Source organism: Xenopus tropicalis, chromosome 1, assembly GCF_000004195.4.
Source record: "Xenopus tropicalis strain Nigerian chromosome 1, UCB_Xtro_10.0, whole genome shotgun sequence".
Lineage (NCBI taxonomy): Eukaryota > Metazoa > Chordata > Amphibia > Anura > Pipidae > Xenopus > Xenopus tropicalis.
Window position 1 is genome coordinate 176,616,248 of NC_030677.2, and position 21,673 is coordinate 176,637,920.

The 21,673-nt window shown below is 38.7% G+C and overlaps 1 protein-coding gene across 1 annotated transcript in view; it reads right to left on the reverse strand.

Moving 5' to 3' along the window:
* Positions 1–15,231: 15,231 nt before the first annotated feature.
* The window catches only part of lnpep (leucyl/cystinyl aminopeptidase), a 44,706-nt gene continuing 38,264 nt past the window's right edge, over positions 15,232–21,673 (reverse strand). The window contains exons 14-18 of the mRNA XM_002933428.5: positions 20,399–20,574; positions 19,827–19,988; positions 18,456–18,596; positions 17,003–17,084; positions 15,232–16,423 (exon numbers count right to left, since the gene is read on the reverse strand). Of these exons, the coding sequence (XP_002933474.1) occupies positions 16,280–16,423; positions 17,003–17,084; positions 18,456–18,596; positions 19,827–19,988; positions 20,399–20,574 (705 nt within the window). The 3' untranslated portion in view covers positions 15,232–16,279. The remainder of the gene's footprint in view (positions 16,424–17,002; positions 17,085–18,455; positions 18,597–19,826; positions 19,989–20,398; positions 20,575–21,673) is intronic.

Consider the following 21,673-nt stretch of genomic DNA (forward strand, 5'->3'; position numbering starts at 1 on the left):
GTGTATTATTTTTTTCTATATTTAAATTATATAATCTTTTATAATAAGTAATAGGTCCTAACTGTAATCATTATCCCAGTTATAGTCACCGCTAACTAACACCTTCCTTGTGGAGAGCGTAAGTGGCAGCTCCCAGAGAACCTACACATGCCTCCAGCATTATTATAGAGCATTACTGTCTAACAGTCACTTAGATTTAGTTTTGCAGGTAAACATCTGCCATTGGGCCCAGCGTTTACTACAAGCAGGTCCATGGGTAATATAGGGCATCGCCAAATTCTGAGACCATATACAAGAGATGTCTGTGTATTTTTTCGATGACATGTGCAAAGTACATATCAACATGTTAATGTAAAGAACAGGGGTGCAGTTTGCAGAATAGCCCCACCTGTGTCTGCCCCATAAATATAGCGGCAAAAGGAAGGAAGGTCCCACCTCCTGCCCCCTAACTTGCACATCATTTAGATAAGCACTGGGGAGGGGGACACAGTCTGCCCCATGGGGTAAATGATTGCAGGTGTTAAGTACAGGGCTCCTTTTCGGTCTGCACCCACCAGCAATTCTTAACTTGATGTTATGGGACAGGTAGGGAGTAGGAGAGGGAAAAGTATGTCCAGTATGCCCTTCTAAACAAACTGAGAGCTCTGATGTTTTTAGTGCAGTGTGGTGTGTATGTGTGATTGGAATGGGACTTAGACTGAAATGTCTACTGGGGCAGGGACTGATGTGAGTGATATATAATGTCTGTAAAGCTCAGCAGAGTATGTTGGAGCTATATAAATAAAGAATAATAATAGCGTTATTATCCTAATAGTTACTGTTTGGGACTTCTTCATCCATTTATTACAGATGGGTGGGCCCAGGACAGCTGTACAGCACTGAGAGGTGTTGGTGTCTGCCAGTGCTTCAGGCTTGACTCGTATCATTGTCCCTAAGGATTTAATAATATCCGCATGATCTGAGAGACCATACATTACTCCCTTTGAATTCAGACTTGAGCATATTTTCCCAGGGAGCATGCAGTTTTATACTGATGACATAAACAAAAATTACACATGGAAATGAGAGAATAAACAACAACGGGATGTTTCAGTCAAAAAAGATAAAAAGTGAGTTTTGCTTGAGCCAAGCAAGAAGAGACAGGAACGCGATGTACAAAAGTATTTATGTGGATTCAGAGGGAAAAAATGACTTTTTCATGATGTTTCAAGCTGTTATATTGGTGTCATCTGCTAATAAATCATAGTGCAAACCTTCTGCTTACTCATGGGGTTCTTTTAACTTTTTATGCAGGGTAAGACAGGGGTGTGCTACCCCTGGGGCCCCTGCCAGCCACCTGCTCCCCCACCGCAATTGGGGAAGGGGGTTAGCAGGGCAGTGATAGGGAAGGATGGGCAGGAATCAAGTCTGGGCCGGCCCAGCCTGACAATGTTCTTAGGCACTAATTTACACCAGTGCAGATATCTATAGCACAATCAGATACAGGTATAGGATCTGTTATCCAGAATGCTCCAGACCTAGAGTTTTCTAGAGAAGGGATCTTTCTGTAATTTGGATTCCAAAGGATTATTTTGCCACCAATATGGATTCATGCAGCATAGTTACCATCAAGTACTAGGTATTGTTTTATTATTACAGAGAAAAAGGAAATCATTTTTAAAAATTAGAATTATTGGCTTAAAATGGCCTTCCATAATGCTAAGCTTTCTGGATAATGAGCTTCCAGAAGAGGGATTCCATACTTGTACTAGATTGGAGTCAGTACAAAACAAGTTAGAAAATGTAAGCAATTTTTAGAAGACTAAATCAGCCTTTCTGTTGTGGTGTGATAAACACAGTAAACCATTTGCAGTACAGGGTAATACAGTTACTCCAAAAACCATGGTACCATGAACTTACTAAGGCAGGATAGGTGCAATAAACCTGATACTTTCACTCACTTGACTAGGAAATAAAGAGCTTAGAAAGATGTATAAAGATGAAGTGAAGCTGTTGAACTCTAAAAGTGGCTTAGAGATCATTGTGCAGAGAGTCTCTTTGGAGACACCACCAGCATATTCATTTAATTCTAGTGTTGCAAGTATCGTAGGCTCAAAAACAGAGGGGATATTTTAGGAAAATCCTAAGATCTTTAACATAATATAAATTATGTGACATTCTTTCAAGTAAAATCAGTCTATACGTTCAAGCTCAGGAAAAACTAGTGAGCAAAAAATAAAGGGGAAAATATAATGTTGCTGTACCACCTGTTGTGCCAGGAAAAAATTGGGATACAGGTACCGCAACCTTTGATAAAAGGCATTTCTGATGTGATTTTCTGTTGAGAATAACCAAATTTTATATGCTGCCTACTAAGGAACGTTACCCCAAACCCCACACAAAGTGATTGTTGGCCGCATCATCTGAAAATGACCAGTAGGCCCAAACATATTGCTCTGGGAATAGTTAAGTCATTCCTGCTGCATTGCAGCTGTTCAATAACTTCAACTACAACCACCATGCCTCATTCATCTCATCTTTGTGCTGTCATTCATAAACTTGCTTTTGTGCATTTCCAGATGTGAGCTACTGATTAAACTGCAACATGCATATGTAGGTATGTGTGCTGGCGAACTTAGATTGTAAGCTCCACCGGCGCAAGGACTGATCTGAGTGATCAACAGTTTCTTTAAAGATCTGCATCCTGTGTTGGTATAATACCATTTAAATGAAACATAAGCTCTGGTTGGAAGTAAGGTAAGTACAGATCCCAGCAGCCTAATAATGTGTGTGTTGTAAGTGCAGATCTGTGACTTTTATAATGTGAACTTTCATATAAAAGCTGTTAAAAAGTGATTATCCCACTCAGTATTGTATTGCACTGACAGTCATAACAAACTGGAGGTGTGCAGAAAATGTAACTGGAAGTGAGAGTGGGGCAGTTAAAGAAATATCTAAAAAAATGGCTCAGACAGGAAAGTTGCTATTTACACAGATAATACAATCGGTGTGAGGGGCAGTCCTGCACATTATCTACGCGGTAGGGAAAGTAGGTGTGAAAAAAGACAGCATGTCAGTTTGCATGTGGTCCATATGTGTGGCATTTGTGTGAAATTTGAAAATAATGAAACAACCTTTTTATTGAACGTCTACGCTTGATTGACTCTTCCATTTCAGAGAAAGAGACATCTGTCTGGCAAATGCATAGCCTTTAGGATGGGAACACAGAAATGATAGGCTTTCCATGGTCTTTCCATGAAACATGAACATCAGGAATAAGAATAACTTACCCTTTATTAGATTTCATGGGTTGCTTAAATTTGCATTTTTGTGACCCTCAACATTCTGAAACAGAGTTCATGGTTACTCCCACTTGTACAGGCAGGGCCACCACCATACGTCAGGAAGCCCCAATCAAATTCTTGGTGTTTAACTGCTCTGCCTAGTAGCAACTAGACTCAATGCGTCTTTCCTCTAAGCTAAGGCTGCCCACTTGCCTTTAGTCATTACAGTAAATCTGCATTGTGGTGCTCTCCTCTAATTATAAATCAAAACCCCCATACTTCTTAGTTGGCTGGGTCCCTGGATTTGTAGGCCACCGCCTGTCTGGCCCTCTGGGTGGCGAAACCCACCAACAAAGTAGAAATTAGCCCTATTAACCACCCTGGTTAAACCAGGGAAACCACAAATATTGACAACATCTGTTCAGATCCCTCACTGGGACTTGGCCCCTGACAGGACCCCAGACGGCCCTGCAGATATTTATTACACCTTTACATGCTAAATGTGCTAAACATTAACACAGTACCTTTTCTGTTTCTGCTGACCAAAATATAGTTACCTAATAGGGAAGGTTATAAAAGACACATACACAAAGTTCAACCTTTTGCCCAAGTTCCAGTATTCCTACCTTAATTTCAGCTGGTTTAGAAGAAGGCAAAAAAGAACCTATTCCCATTTTTATTAAAGAGTAAAAAATTAACCAGTCCCATGGTCTACATTTTACATATTAATATGAGTACTTAAAAAGGTATCCAACCCTTGCTTGAAACTGTCTAATGTATCTGCCAGATCAGTTGCTTCAGGGAGAGAATTCCACTTTTATCCTCCTTAGGGTGACGGAACACAAGGTGCTTTGTTGCTTTGTTTCCATGTCAACAAAATTGCTGCAGGTAAATTATGTAATTTATTTAATTATGTGTTTCAAATATTTTGGCTGTGCTAATTCACTTTCACTTGCATGGAAAGCTTGCAGACAGCAGGCCGGAACTACATAACTCACAATGCATTTCACTATGATGTTCCTTTCCTTATTGATATCACACATGCAGGGAATTGTGGGATTTGGAGGATGCAGGCTGAAGGTAGGCTGAAGAACTACTGTAATATATTTATATATATATTTTGTTTTTGGTTTTTTTTTTTGAGTCTCAAAGTAGCCAGCCAGATCAGCAAGAGAACTGGGGGCTTTTATTACATATTACATTAAAAATCATGAAAGGCAAATATTGAATTGATGTATAATGCAAACTTGCTTAAAATTATGTTTTCAAAAAGCTTGTGTTTGGGTGGAGTTCCCCTTTAAGTAATGTCCCTTCTTAAGCAGCAAAACTACCCTGCGCATTCTAGGGTCCCATTCTTATATCCTTCAAATCCCGTTACCATAAAACACCATTAAACATCAGTTTCTCATTCCCACCCCTCTATCCACCCATTTACCTTAAAGCATGTACTATACACTTTATTATGAGCTGACCCCTTTATATTAAGTTTATTATTTTTTTTCCTCCTATGATGAAATATTTCATTATTTGGGCTCCCTTGTGCTCTTGGGCGTGTTTGTACTATAACTGCATTACCTGAAAATACACCTCTGCTATTGTCTGGAATCGTTCTGGAAACAATTAGGTTGTGGCCCTTAGTTCCTTGCCCATATGTTTGCATTAAGATGTCAATACGTTCCAAATCCAGACTTGCTATAAGAGCTGGGACTGCAGGTATTGCTACTGAGACAAAGCATAAACATGTGCACTGACTGTTGTAAAATGAGGATCTTAAAAGCAAATGGGCTGTAGGTGTAATGTAACAGGGTGCTGTGAGTTACTGCTGTCCAATGGCTCTCGTGGCACACCTGTATCCACTTACAGCCAACACTGAGCAGATGTGTCACGTGGCTCCGCTCAGGAAAGTAATGGTACGATCCCGAGATTGTTCCTTTGGATCTCATATTCTTAATATAGAGGCATTTCCCAACAAAGCAAATATCCTCAGTATGCATAAACATCATAAAGGCATTGGCTGGTTTAGTTTCCATATCACAATTCTTTTTGAATAACAAAAAAGTATGAAGGAATATGCCTCCAGCTGACTGCTTCACTAATGGAATTTCATCACACTTCTTCTTTCCTTTTATGTCACAATATAAAGTTAAAATATTAAAAGGCAAAATGATTCACAGATGCTATTTTTTATTAAAAATAATCTTGTGACATACGTGATGCCAAAGTCTGGGGCGCAAACGGCTACGGTAAGGAGCAGAAGATACAATTAGAACATTTTTTTTTCTTCCTTTTATATTATATAAGGTGATAATATGGCTTTATGGGTTCTTAAAAAAACACTAAATAGAATTTCCTTCTAGTTATTTGCACTTTAATTCGGGGGTCATTAAGAGCTGAGAGCTTTTGTGCATATACTGTATGTACAATGAAATAATATTCTCATCTGAAAATGTCCCATTTTTGAATATTAGGGGCCTATGTATTTAAAGGCACTAAGTTTGCCCAGGTGCAGTAACCCATACCAACCAATCATCAGGAAGCATTTGCTGGTCACTTCTTTAACAGCAAACATCTTATTGGTTGCTATAAGTTACTGCACCTTTGCAAATGTTGTGCCTTTTGTTACATATTGGGGTTATTGTTTTATTTTTTGGTATATTTAGTACAGGTATGGGAAATCCATTATCCAGAAAGCTCTGAATTACGGAAAGCCCATCTCCTATAGACTCCATTTTAATGAAATAATTCAGATTTTTAAAATTGATTTCCTTTCTCTCTGTAGTAATAAAACAAAAAATTGTATTTGATGCCAACTAAGATATAATTACCCCTTATTGGAGGCAAAACAATTCTATTGGGTTTAATTATTGTTTTATTTTTTTTTAGTAGACTTAAGGTATGGTGATCCAAATTACGGAAAGACCCCTTATCCGGAATACCCTTGGTCCCAAGTATTCTGGATAACGGGTCCTATACCTGTAGTTTGTTCATATTTAGCAGATTGATACAGCACTTTTTGAGCAAATTCCAAACTGAGATTGAGTTTCCGCCTGGACTTTAAAAAGCTTGATAGTATTTTTAGTTTGATCAGCCATAAATGAATAAAGATATGTGCCGCTGACTGTTTCTTAAAGGAGACATATCGGATAAATGGGAAAAACCCTAATATTGTAGGCAATTATGAATAATATATGGTGCTGGTTTCACTTTGGGCTACAAATTAATCCTATCTGTAAAAATGGCCCCTTTATTGGAGCTCCCTATAGATCCTCTCAGGTCCCTGTCTGTGTTTTAAATGAAGGTTGGGCGTGTCCGAACAGTCACTGCCAGAAGCACAGTAGGAGGGGGAGAGCCAATCCTCTTCCATATGTCTTCTGTCTTTGGAATCCCTGAGGCGGCGCATGCGCAGTAGAGTGGAAAAGCTGACTTTCCTGCGAGGCCAGAGGCAGGAAGAGGAGATGCTCGCTACAGGTACCCCGGGCTGGTGCGGTTTTCTCCTAACAGGGGCACCAGCCCGGGGTAAAATGTAAGCGATTAAAGTCACTTTCCTTCTCCTTTAACAGCTTACTGTATCAGGCATTCTTCCATTAATTACTCTGCCAATTCATCTTGTTAAGGCTCAGAATTCTGAAGTGGTATAAACAATGGGTTTGAGATACAGCGGGATGCAGGGCCAAAATTAGAAGTGTGTATGTATGTCTTTATTTATAAAGCGCTACTTATGTACGCAGCGCACTACAGTAGAATAGATTAATACAAACAGGGGATTATTAAGATAATAGATAAATACAAAGTATAACAATAAATACAAATAAATACAAGATACAGTTGCAATAAGTTAAGAGTCAAAGACACAAGAGGATGGAGCTCCGTAGAGCTTACAATCTAGATGGTAGGCAGAAGAGACATGTACCTAGGGAGCAATGGTGGGAGCAGGCACGAACTAGTTCTGACATTACTGTAATTTTGGAGGCAGCTAGCAGAAGGACGGGGGAATTTATCAGTACTCTGTGATGACAAGCAGAGGGATTTATGTAATTCCCATACTCATGCCTGGGGCACCCTATTTGTTCGGCCCAGCACAGACAGGATCTCAGACTAATGCTCTGTTCTAAAGACAACTAGAATTACAGCCATGAAGCAAGAAAAGGTGGCTGCTTTGTGATGGACATTAAATGCCGGAGAATATCTGTGCACATGTATATAGCTACATACATACTGTAAATGGAGTAATTCTTCAATCATAAATTCTAAATTGTTTAGAATCCTTGATCAGTCAGGTTTTACTTAATCTCACCAATGCACCTACTCCAGTTTGTAAAGCAGTATTGGAAAATGAAAAATGGATTGTGTATTCATTTAAGAAAGAAGCATGTCATAGCCTAGATGTCAGCGAAAGACACAGTTAAACCAACATCTCTTACATATTCCAAAAAAAGAAGATGCTAAATAATACCCAAATATTAGAAGTCAACCAGGAAGCAGCTGGATACAGAAAACCACGGTAACTCAATCAGAATATGTTCATATCTCATCACGTACCTTGTTCCCACGTTCTATAGCTTACATAGGGATCCATTTATTAAAGCCTTTCAGCGGCAAATCTGCAAAATATTATGCCTCGGATTCCCCAAGCTAAAGGAATTCTATTGAAATAGCTGAGAATGTTTCCTATTGCTTTCATGTTTAGGTTTCCAGTATAAGAGTAGTACAGAAATGACTCCCAAAGAGCAGCACTTGGAATTTATATTTCTATAGGTTACCAGCAGTGATGCAAATCATAAAAAGGTTGTAGTGATATATATAGTTACATAGTTACATAGGGTTGAAAAAAGACCAGAGTCCATCAAATTCAACCCATCCAAGTAAACCCAGCACACACATATATATGAACAAATGAATAATACTTTTTTTCCTGAGCCCTTGGGGACTTTTTGACATTAATCAATCATTTGAAGGAATATAGGTAACTCTCCTTCACAGACTGCAGCAATTAAAAAATACTTCTAATATAGGTAGTTAGGCAAAAATGGAATCTATAAAGGCCGGAGTGGGCAGATGTAATAGCCCAGAACACTACTACCTCTTTTACAGTCAGTAACCAATCAGTGACTTTAGGGGGGGGGCATATGTGACATAACCATTTGGTTAGTTTGCATTTGAATCTGACCTAGACGCTCACAAACTAACTGAACAGTTATGTCCTATGTGGCCCCCCCTGAAGTCACTGACTAACTAAGGGCTTTGGCACACGGGGAGATTAGTTGCCCGCGACAAATCTCCCTTGTTGCGGGCAACTAATCTCCCCGAAATGCCATCCCAATGGCGAAAATGTCAATCGCCGGTGGGATGGCATATGCCAGAGTCCTAAGAGGTTAGAGAGCTGAAAGCAGGAAGTAGAGTTCTGACTATTATGTTAGACATCCACTCACTCCAGCCTTTATAGATTACATTTTTGCCTAACTAACTATATTACAAATATTTTTTAATTTGCCCAGTCTATCCATTTTACCCAGTTTCATTTTTACACTTAACTGTTCCTTTAAAGGAGTAGTCAACTTTCACGTTTTTTTTTTCAAATAATTTGCAGGTTAAGTTTGGTAGAGAATGGCCCTCAGGATTAAAAAATCAATAAATACAGGCCCTACTGATGCCCATTTCTGCTACTGTATCAGGCATCAGTGAACTTCTGCTAATACCATTAGTTAAGGCCTTGTAATGTCAAAGGCTTGGAGTTACAAGAGATGACTTTATCCCTATGAAACCCACTATTATAAGCCAAAATATTTATATAACTCAACTACAATTTTTACTGTGTGTTGGAATTCTGAAATTGCATTAGTGCCGTTCCAACTAATTCCCATAAATACTAGTCTGTTCTCTGATTAATTTCCTTCCGTCTTTCAAATATAGTTACCAACTGCACATCTGAAAGCAACAGACAGCGGCAAGGTTGTGCGCATTACTGCAATGAATCTCTTTGCTAAGATCTACACATGTGTGATCAGCCTACAAGACTATTGGCAGTTGTACCAGGAGGAACATGTGGCGACATATAAACAAAGCAATGAATACGTGTCTATCGACCTTTTGGACGCTTGTCCTTGTTTAATTATAGTAGGTTCTGAAAATAAACTCTCCTGTATAACATTTCACCCCCAGGGTATGTCCATATGGGTGTCTTCTTGCTTTGTCTTAACTGCACTTATCAAAGCTCACATTTGTAGCTTTATATATAGAGTATTACATCCAAGTCTTTCTAGTTCCTTTTAATACAGTCTGTATTACTTTAATCTGTGCAGTACTCTGCTAGGTGAAATACATATTGGGGTTTAGAGTGACATAGAGTGGCATTACATTTGCACAGGTGCAGTTACCCATAGCAACCAATCAGCAGGTAGCATTGACTGGTCACCTGTGTAAAAGCCAACATCTTATTGGCTGCTATGGGTTACTGCACCTTAGTCCCTTTTAGTACATAATTAACCAATCCCCACTGAGTGAGGTTTAATTATTATGTACGTTTTCGTAAAGATTTAAAAAAAAAAAAAAAAAAAAGGGAGGGGGAAGGGTATAAATAGCCAGGGGCGATTGATGGTGGGCTTATTGGCTCCTGAGGAAGCGTGCCGTGAGCACGCGAAACGCGTTGTGCATTTTGTTGTGTCTGATATACTGCTTCACACTGTAAGTAGCCTGCATTGTGCAGGGGCTTTATTTTACATATTAAACAATTTTATAATATTTTCGATTCCTCTTCATTCCATATACTCTGAGGACTAAGGATACACTGCAATAGCCGAATTGATTTCTCTACATGCTCTTATTTCAATCAAATCTGGTGAGCTTTTACTTTGGACACATCGTGTGGGTGTGATACACTGCATTGGGCTGATGTATAAGCACTTTTGATTGCTCGATTCACATTTTGCACCAAATTAGAACGCTAAAAATCTTTTAGCGTTTTAGTCACAAATAAAGTTTTGTACGTATTGCACTGGAAGAATCATTAGTTGAGTATAGCAAATTGAACATCTGTAAAAGAACAGGAGGCTGGAGATGGTGCAGGACAAGAGTTTCCGGACACCCAGTTTGAAAAGTGCAAGCCTAGGAACAAACAGCTACACAGTGTATGAATGAAACTGATAAACAAAGTCTTATCTGCTAGGAAATAGATGTACTGCCAGTTTTACACAGGACATGGCTGATAAGTTGTGGTGCCTGCAGAAGAGATAAAGCAATATCTGTAATGAGTAAATGTAAAGTGCAAATGTCCAATTTCTGTGTTTTTCATTTGCAGGTAACTGATTGGGCTGGTTACTCTTCCCCAGGTACTCTTACAACACTTTCCCTTTTAAATTCATTGTACAGGAATGGGATCCGTTATCCAGAAAGCTCCGAACTACAGAAAGCCCATCGCCCACAGACTCCATTTTAATCAAATAATTCAGAATTTTAAAACTGATTTCCTTTTTCTCTGTAGTAATAAAACAGCATCTTGTAATTGATCCCAACTAAGGTATAAATAATCCTTATTGGAGGCAAAACAATCCTATTAGGGTTAATTAATGTTTTATTGATTTTTTAGCAGACTTAAGGTATGGAGATCCAAATTATGGAAAGACCCCTTATCCGGAATACCTTCAGTCCCGAACATTCTGGATAACAGGTCCTATCCCTGAACACGATTTGATTTTAAAGTTTTTTAGTTTAAAATCTTTATGTGACTTTTAGTTTTAGTCACGTAACTCTTCTTTATTGCAGTAGGCTGTGCTGTACACTAATTCCTCGGACAATTGTTGGGGTCTGAAACATAGGGAGATATAGTGACTTGTGGCGATGAGCAACATTTTTTACCAGGTTTCACCATGAAAACGCCCATAGACTCCAATAGCTGCAAAAAAAAGTTGTGCATTAAAAAAACATCCATTAATATTAATGCATTTTGCACATTTTTGCCCTGTCGTGAATACTTGAAAAGTATCCAATATTGACAGGTTAGATATGATCAGTGTGTGTATGTCTAATTCTTCTTCAATCACTTTAGGTCTGGATATAAAAGATTTACTAAAAGAAGCAGTAACTTTCCCTTGGGATTGTTACATACATGAGGAAATGTAGTTCTATGAGGGGCATCTTATAGAGACTCTTAATAGGGCAGATTAAGTGGTTTTTGCGAGTATTTAGTCATACATTTATTTATTCCTGCAAAACATATAGCAAGCTGTAGAGAGACATTAACTAACAAAGTTATCAGACATAAAAAGCGATTGCAGCTATTACTGCCTTAATGAAGGGAACAAATCAGATGGTTAAGGTTTTCCTTGGCTGCGGATACGCTATTGCATGTTCAAATTGGTGGTAACACCACATTTAAAGATAATTGTTATAGAAGCTTCAGCCAAAATCGCAAATTGAATTCAGAAATTCATCTGGTATCAGTTAGCAATCCTGTTTAATTTAAAGCAGTTTAGGCAGATAATAAATCCATCTGAAAGTTCCCTTGACATCTGGTAATCAGAGGAGAACCCAGGCAATGCAAAAACAGAGAAAGGGATCCATTGGTTTAGTGAAATCCGTTGGTCATTTCAGGCTGACAATCTACAAGTTTCTGATCAGACTTCTGTCCCTCAACAGTACGCTCGGACCTAAGGCCATGAGCAATAGCAGCCACACCAGCTATAATGTCCCATGGATACCTGTGAACATGGCTATAGCCCAGACCTGCTATCTGTAACCTGCTCTGTCTGAGTGCTTGAAACATTCTTTTAATTTTAATGGTATTAATTACCAAAAAACTTCCTTCTTTGAATGTTTCTTTTCATTAGTAGAGATTAAATAATCCAGACATTGAATAAAAGACCACCTTCGTCTTACAATATTTGGGACCTTTTAACTTATATAAAACCATTGCACTTTCCTACTAGATTTCCAAGAGTATCAGATACGTGTATACCACAACATCTCATTCTTACCGGCCTATGGTTCTTGTTACTCTCCTATCTCTATTGTATCCATCAAGTTCTAGAGCTGCATTACTCCTTCCTCTTGTATTTACGGATAACTGTATTATTTTTAATATTCATAACAAGATGGCTGCAAAGCACCATGTGAGACTATGAAACATGCAATTGGGAGCGTGTCAAAGGTCAGTTCCTACCTGTATTAAGGAACCTGCACAGGTATCATTTGCAGCCCCGTCCTGGAAGACATTTGGGTAAAACCATACAATTTATTCCTACCTTCTCATTGTGAAGTTTTCAGTTAAAACCATAAAAACCTGAGAAGGCAGTTCTGTATCAGCAGTGACAAACCTTTTATGAGTGCACTGCAGATTTATAATATACATATAATTCGTGCCAGTTTACGTACATTCTATTGCCCTGACATGACAATACAAGGATTAATATAAATACTATAGCTATGATAAATGAATCAGTTCAGATGGTTTGGATTAAGATTTTGATTCCAGCAGACTGATCTGTGGCTGCTAGATGGTATTTAGATGCAACATAAAATTAGAAATCCATTACTGAGGATGATGGAGAAAAATACATTGCAAAGCCCCCAAATACATCATTTGAGATGAATAATAGCAAGATATTAGAGCTTGCTTGCTTTATATATCCCTGAATCTAGTGAATCTCAGCTGCTCTCTACCCTCTGGGTCCCTATTTTTAGCCATATCCCACTGGGAAGAATAAACATCCTGCTCAGGATTTATTTTCTTACATGCTTTAGTGTCATTTGCACAAAAAAATAAATAAATAAATGAAAAAGTGGCTGTACAGAACTGTGTTTAGTGTCAATCTGAATCTCATGGACAGTCGCCAGCGACTGAATTGTGAGATACTCCATGATACTCCAACTGCATGTCTGCAATATAATAAACAGATATGAAAGTTGTGCAATAGTTCCGCAGCTGTGTTATGGGCAAGGGCACACGGGATGTTTTTACACTGCATTTTAAAAACACAGATTTGAGCGTAAATATGCTAATAAAACCACACATGGCTGATGATGGGCGATTCTCAGGCAAATGTAAGGTCACCAAGCATCATTAAGCAATGTAATTAATTACAACACGAAAGTTACACCGCTAATAGGTTCAGGCACTAGCAACCTTGCAAGAGTTTTGCTGCCATTCTGTAAATACTCAGCGTACAGCGTACTTCAGCTTAGTATATAGGCTACCATGCGGATCCCATATTGCTCCATGGAATGGAGTTTTGTAGGCATATTGGCGTTTTGGCACAAGAACACACACAATGGTGTAGCCTGGTGGATCTCTGCTTGTAAGTGCACCTTGGGATTACAATACTGTGTATCCCATCATTTCCTATAGGGCTGCATATTATGTTAAAGTGGACCCGTCACCCAGACATAAAAAGCTGTATAATAAAAGTCCTTTTCAAATTAAACATGAAACCCAAAATAATTTTTTTATTACCACATCCATACCCATTATAAAAGCATTTTAAAATCCCAGCTGTCAATCATATAATGCCTGCCCCGCCTCTATGCCTTAGGCATAGGGGTGGGGCAGACAGTTACTTTAACTTTCAATTCAGAACTTCTTAGATGTCACTGCACTCCTCACATCCCCCCTCCCTCCTCACCATGTAACTGTGTAACCAGTGCATGGACATGGGTATCAGGTCCCCCCCATACTGGCACAGAAACAAGATATTGGCAGGATGCAATGCCTGCTTTGATAACAATGTCCACAAAATGGCCCCTGCCTGCTTGCTGCAATTGTGAATTCAAAGGCTGAAGAAAATAAGATTAAAATAATTTATATAGTGTAAGTAAAGTTTATTTTGTTTGCCAAACACAATAGAAAACAATGTGAAATTATTTCTTAAGGTGACAGGTCCGCTTTAATGTACGCTGAAATCCATGTTTTTAAAAATGTTACATAGAACTGCTCCATGTGCCCTTGCCTTTCCTTTGAAAATGTATTCAAATATTTGTTATAAGCTCTAGATAAAAATTGCTACTATCAGTAATTTGCTGGTAACCATTCCATAGTTGTACTCAATTTTCTCTTGGAAATTTCAAGCAACCTGGATATATGGCTACTATGGTCATCTGCATCAGGTAGGGCAGTGGTTACTAAACTTTGGGGCTGGCCCACTTGGGGGGCAAAGCCCATGTTCTTTGTCAAACATATCAGATAATAGGGCTTCTCCAGCAGAATTCGGCATTGAAATCCATTTTTCAAAAGTGCAAACAGATTTTTTTATATTTAACTTTGAAATTTCACATGAGGCTAGCCATATTCATAATTTCCCAGTGTGCCACAGCCATGTGACCCATGCCCTGATAAACTTCAGTCACACTTTAATGCTGAGCTGCAAGTTGGAGTGATATCACCTCCCACCACCCAATCAGCAGAATAATGGGAAGGCAGCAAGATAACAGCTCCCAGTAGATATCAGAATAGCACTCAATAGAAAGAAATCCAAGTCCGGTTTGGGACTCCTCCAGATACATTGGAGTAGGAGAAACAATAGGTTATCTGAAAGCAGTTCTAATGTGTAGTGCTGGCTCCTTCTGAAAGCTCAGACTCAGGCACAATGCACTGAGATGGCTCCTACACACCAATATTACAGCTAAAAAAAATACTTTTGTTAGTTCAATAATAAAATTTTAAATGGTAGAGTGAATTATTTGCTATATAAACAGTGTAATTTACAAATAAAATAACACCATAAATATTATGACATAATTCATTGGGATTCAGAGTAAGCACTTTTTTTTTCGCTTCCATGATTTCTGATAGAGGGATAGGGGAAAGAAGCTACCGTGCTCAATGTCACCTCATTAGAATAAAATCTGTCACAGAATATGATTTTTACTGTACTAACAACCAGTCCCTAAAATGTAAGAAGAGTCTTGTACTTCTGTGTGGATGTTATCTACTCCACATCGTTATACCTTGACTTTGAAAGCAAAAAGCACCACAACCAAATAAAACATTATACAAAAAAACTTTATATTATAATTTATACAAGAGATTTTGTGCAAGCATGGAAGTGAGTCTGCATCAAAAGTTTACATCCATATTAACATCTTTCAAGACATAGCAGTTATTAGAGCAACATTTTATCAGTGATCTTAAAAACCTATGCATCCAAAGCTCTAAAATTGAATTGTACTTTTTCACCCCAAATATTCCTTTTCATAATCAAACAGGTCAGTCATAGATGTGCCCCCAACTGAAAAAGCAACACTCATTGTAAGATACCACAGTAAAGAAGAAAGTGACAGTATCCCTATACCTGTTGCTCTAAAGGAGATGTAGGTCATTAGACACCAGGTACATCACTTAAGGAAAAGGAGGTCTAAGCAGAATATATTTAAGGGAAGTAAAGTTGGAGGAAATCCCATGTGACATGCTTTGGGCTTTTTGGCACTCATAAGTGCTGGACTTTTCAGTATGAGAAATCCCAGAAATGGTCAGTGAATCTGGTGTAAGCGCCAGACTATTTACCTCAAAGAGTGTAATGCCCATGTTCGCCAATGGAGAGACAGATGCCGCTTTAAACAGACAATTAGATTAGTAGCTCACTGGACTCTTCACTGAAGAATGGCACCATGTCCATGTTTCTTCCATAAGAGAGGTGGCTGCAAAGCCTATTTACAGTCAGTGAGTAGCATCCATTTTTCTATAAGAGGCAGCAGGTAGGCGAGCTGCCAGCTTGAGCTCTGTATAGTCCAATGTTTAACAAGCAACTGGAATACAGTGTTTTTTTAACAAAGTGTAATACAGAGGGAGTTTGGATCGCTCTACAGCTTTATGGCAATAATGTGGTGATTACCACACTTTGTAATAAATACACTCTCGCTCCTCAGCATTCGCACACAAAAAAAAAAAAAGAGGAATTTTTTTTTGTTTTTCGCCCTGAGCTGTCAAAAACACTCAAATAGTGCAAACAGTGTTGCAATTTCCACCCTCGCTTCTGCAAAAGAAACAGAGCAACAGTTCAACGTAAGAAGTTCTCTGGAACATGGAAATTCTAGTGTGAGGACTGCAACCAGGTCTTAAGGCTATCAAGGTTGTTTTTCATCCATTCGATGTTAAACTTGATTGTCTCCACGGCCTCTTTGACGCACCACATTTCTCGGCTCTTCCCCTTGGTTGAATTAAAAAATGCAATAACCTGAAATAGGAAAGCACTTTTTTTTAGCTTTGTGCCAATAATTACTGCTAAAAGTCATAATCAATAAAGAAACTATGATCATCAATTAAGAGGCTCTGTGCGTGTGTGTAACTGACACTGGGGCAGGGACTGATGTCATTGTGAAATAATTTGGAGATAGGATAAATATAGTACAATCGAGAAGTACTAGAAGTTACCAGTAATGGGATCCAGTTAAGACCAAAAAAAGGGAATGTTTTGGGCACTCTGTTCTCATTGTCAAGGAAAAAGTAAAATAGTGAAAACAGACTTGGAGATGGAGCAAATGTTACCTATAGGATGTATTTTTTATACAAATGAGTACAGTTACATGTTCCTGTTGCAACAAATTATTCTAAAATAGCCTGAAACATCTGTGATATGGCCTTTCAAATGTGCAGCCTTTACTCCACCCTCACTGAATCTGAGGAGAGCACCAGGTTTATTGTGCTGTGCGCTTGAAGCCAAGGATGCTAAACCTGAAGACCGCTTTTTGGTGGGATTGAAGCAAACAAGACCATGTTTGAACCACTCTTTGTCAACTATCATTTTGTTACTAACCTCATTTAAATGGGTATCAGTGGAAAAGTGGTAGGTAGTCGTGGAAACGATACTCTGTATAGGAAAAGATCCAGGCATGAACCTAAAACAGAATGTCCATTAATGCATATTTTTCTAAAAGAGTAATAGTGAATTTAAAGCAAACTGAGGCCATGAGGTCCCCAGTGCCTGATATCAAACTTTCCTACCTTTGGAGGAAGTCAGGCCCCTTTGTGCCCCCATAAAAAACACATTTTATAGCGCTTGGGTCGAGAAATTCTAGGGACTGTAGCACTAAAAGTAGTGCAATTTTTAACAGCCACAATTTCAACGTTGTCTATCTCCTTAAAACATATTATCAAGATAGTTCAATGGTAAAATATAAGGAAAAAGTGCTATGGAATCCCCTGGTGGCACAGCACATGCATACTTACAGCTGGTGCACTGGCATGTATGGTTTAAATGCCAAACAGGGAATGGATTGTTCCTCTGGTACAGAGCCAAATGAATGGGAGACAAAAGAAAAAACAAAAAAACCCACAACAAAAGACACAACCATACTTTTCCCTAGATAATCACATTTCATTTTATTATTCTATCTTCTGTTTAATCCTGGATGACTGTGTAAAACAGAAGTTAAGCAGATGTGTTTAAAGGATCCACTCCTTTTAACCACAATCCTCCATAAACTGAACTTTATTTTCACTTTTACAACAGGCACTTTATGCGCATTTAAAAACATTTTAGCAGTTCTCACTTACATGGTTATGTAGGGCATGTGCTGCCCACCAAATCTGAAATATCCCTACCACAACTATAATTAATACAGTTATATGCACAATTTTTCCATTTCCAAATTGCCAGAAATGTAATAATAGGACTAGCAATCAGGGCTGTGGAGTCGGTAGATAAATTCTCCGACTCCTCAGTTTCTGATACTTCCGACTCCTCTGTTTTTAATATGCTAATGTATTTAGTGAAGCATACAGTCAATGAAAAGCATGCTTCATGGTCACTCAACGTGTTCGTTTATGCACTGCGTGCATTGGGCTTTATTCTTATAGCAGAGAAGTAATTAATAAAGACTGTTTGTGAATTGGGACATTTAAACTTGCTTTATTTTTTTATTTTTTTTTATTCCCATTTAAATTTAGTAGGAGTCGGAGTTGGAGTCGGTTCATTTTTTGCCGACTCCGACTCCAGGTACCCAAAATTGCCTCCGACTCCAGGTACCCAAAATTGCCTCCGACTCCACAGCCCTGCTAGCAATATGCAACTGATAGCACATTTCATAGACTTTGCTTAAAAGCAGCCACTGACAAAAACGAGGAAGAAGATGTCTTCCCAAACCTCACCAATCCAATTAAGCCAAACAATGAGGCTTTAAACATGACAGTATTTCTCTTTTGGGTTATATGGGAGGGGGGACTTTTAAAATGAGATCTGCAGCCATATTATTAACAGGGATACTTACTTCTGAGTTATCAAATCCCAGTTCTGCTTGGCAAATTCCCAGGCCAGCAAATACCCAGGTGAACCTTTAGAAATGAATCCTAAAACAGCAGGCAGCTCCTGAGATCTTATCAAGCCCCCATCAAGACTCTCTTGCATCAACCTGATAGGAACATTGTGAGGTTATACAATTAGCCACTATTTATAGATTCGAAACCATTTTTTTAAGGGCACAAGAAGAATTGATTTAACCACATAACCCACGTATTTTATTTTTTTATATTTTCGTTTTATAAGATTATAAGATATAGAAGATACGGCTTACTTCTATGAAGTATGACATCATTACAATAATGTATAGATGGGATATATAGCACAATAAAATAAGCAAAACAACTTGTAGGAAAAGTACAACAGTCAGTATACCCAAGGTTAAAATACAGTATACATCACCAACCATCAACCAAGTACCAACCTTTAATGTAATCTCCTAGCTAATACCCCCTCATCCTCAGTGTGCAATCCTCCTTCATCCCCTTCTTGTCCCCCTATAACCCTGCATCCCTACTCCACTATTCCCTTTCCCTTCTGCTAAGGCTGCATTCTCACTCTGGCTCTGCATTCTCTCTAGGGATGCACCGAATCCACTATTTTAGGATCTGGTGAACCCTGATTCCTTTGTGAAAGATTCAACTGAATACCAAACCGAATTTGTATGAAGATTAGGACATGAGCTTGTTTATGTGACAAAAAGTCACAAAGTGAATTTGGTTCGCCCAGAGGCATGGATTTGGCCGAATCCAAATCGTACTGAAAAAAGGCTGAATCTTGGGCGAATCCTGAACTGCATCCTGGATTTGGTGCATCCCTAATTCTCTCCCAGTTAAGCAGAAACCCCCTCACACTCCATCTATCACTCTCACCACAAAATTACACCCGCTTGATCTGGAGAGATTGGAATATGGCATAATATAAGCCAGATTTTTGTTTTAAAATATTGGCAAGGATACAAGTGTAATCAGCACACTGGATTGTTAGAGTTCTAGGTCTAACTGTAAATATTCTTTAGTATTCCAATAACAATGCAGTGAACATGGGATATACTGCAAGTAAAGAAAGATGGCAGATGCACAGGTTATGCACATAATCATTGCTGAGGTACCAATATTGCTGAAGTACAGCATGCAGCCCAAGAAAGGCTAAATATACAAACAACTATCAATTTAGCCCACTGAGATTTATAATTCTATTCAATTTGTTATTTTATATAATAACTACAGTTACATTTTTTTCAGCATGCCACACTATATTTCTTGTCCTAGATAACCTTGTGTTTTACTTGTACATGCCCAAGTAAAACCACTACTAATGGTTTGGTTACTAATCCACATACCACTGTAATTTTCGGCCATTATCTGTACTTGCAAGAGCTTCAAGAATTTTCCTCTTTTCTGTCTCATAGAGGGAAGTTGTATATTTATCCCAGAGAAAGGCCCAGCCTTCTGCAGTTTTTGCTCCAACCTTAAACACAACCTTCATAACATCGGTGGGAATTCTAAGGAAACAAAACACACACTTTAGCTTCTAGGTAACTCAGCAGCATATTACAGATGTGAATAAAAAAAACGAAGTACTTCAAAGCACTAGGGCAAAGTCCAATTTCTTTTTTTTGTATATTCTGATTTTAGATAAGGTGACCTCTTCCTTTATACTGAAGTGGTCTGCCATTTTTACTTGGATGAATATTGGAATGGTCTTGGGAACCCTTATTAACAGAGCTAATTTTCCTGCTGATGCCGGTCTCCACCAACTGAAGAACACTTCATGATGCAGCTGCTAATATTAATTCTACATGCAGACACAGCAGACACAGCAGCCCTGTAATAGAAAAGTTATGCTTTCTTGATCCAAGTAGGCACAACTGCCGGTACTGGTGATCAACTCCAATTTAATGCTGTGTCTTACCTTGTGTTATTAAGACGCCAAATATTAAATAGCTCCATTGCTTTATCTACACAACTTTGAAGGCCACTTGAACAGGCAAAATCCAAGAGAGAGGATCTCAATTCTCGTTCAGCCAGTGTTCCTTCATCTTCCCATGTTTGGTTGATAAGATTAGAGAGTAGTTTTAAACCACGTTCCTAAAATGAAATTGATGTTACACTAAGGCTTATAGATGCCATATATCTGCAGCTCTTTCTACCACTTGGAGACATATGTACAGTGGATATAAAAAGTCTACACACCCCTGGTAAAATATGTCAGGTTCCCCTGGTAAAAATGAGACAAAAATAAATCATTTCAGAACTTTTTCCACCTTTAATGTGACCTATAAACTGTACCACTCAATTGAAAAACAAACTGAAATCTTTTAGGTGGAGGGAAGAAAACCAAAAAAACTAAAATAATGTGGTTGCATAAGTGTGCACACCCTTAAACCAATACTTTGTTGAAGCACCTTTTGATTTTATTACAGAACATTTTGACTTTGCAAGATTTGCCCACTCTTCTTTGCAGAAACACTCCAAATCTGTCAGATTGTGAGGGCATCTCCTGTGCACAGCCCTCTTCAGATCACCCCACAGATTTTCAGTCAGATTCAGGTCTGGGGTCTGGCTGGGCCATTCCAAAACTTTAATCTTCTTCCGGTGAAGCCATTCCTTTGTTGATTTGCATGTATGGTCATTGTCATGCTGAAAGATGAAGTTCCTCCTCATGTTCAGCTTTCTAGCAGAAGCCTGAAGGTTTTGTGCTAATATTGACTGAAAAGGCTTTCCCCTTGCCACTCTACCCCATAGCCCAGACATATAAAGAATACGGGAGATTGTTGTCACATATACCACACAGCCAGTACTTGCCAGATATTCCTGCAGCTCCTATAATGTTGCTGTAGGCCTCTTGGTAGCCTCCCTGACCAGTTTTCTTCTTGTCTTTTCATCAATTTTGGAGGGACGTCCAGTTCTCGGTAATGTCACTGTTGTGCCATATTTTCTACACTTGATGATGACTTCACTGTGTTCCGTGGTATACCTAATGCCGTGGAAATTCTTCTGTACCTTCTCCTGACTGATATCTTTTAACAATGAGATCCCTCTGATGCTTTGGAACTCTCTGTGGACCATGGCTTTTGCTGAGGGATGCGACTAAAAAAGACCAACTAGAGCAGCTGAACTTTATTTGGGGTTAATCAGAGGCACTTTAAATGATGGCAGGTGTATGCTGACTCCTATTTAACATGAT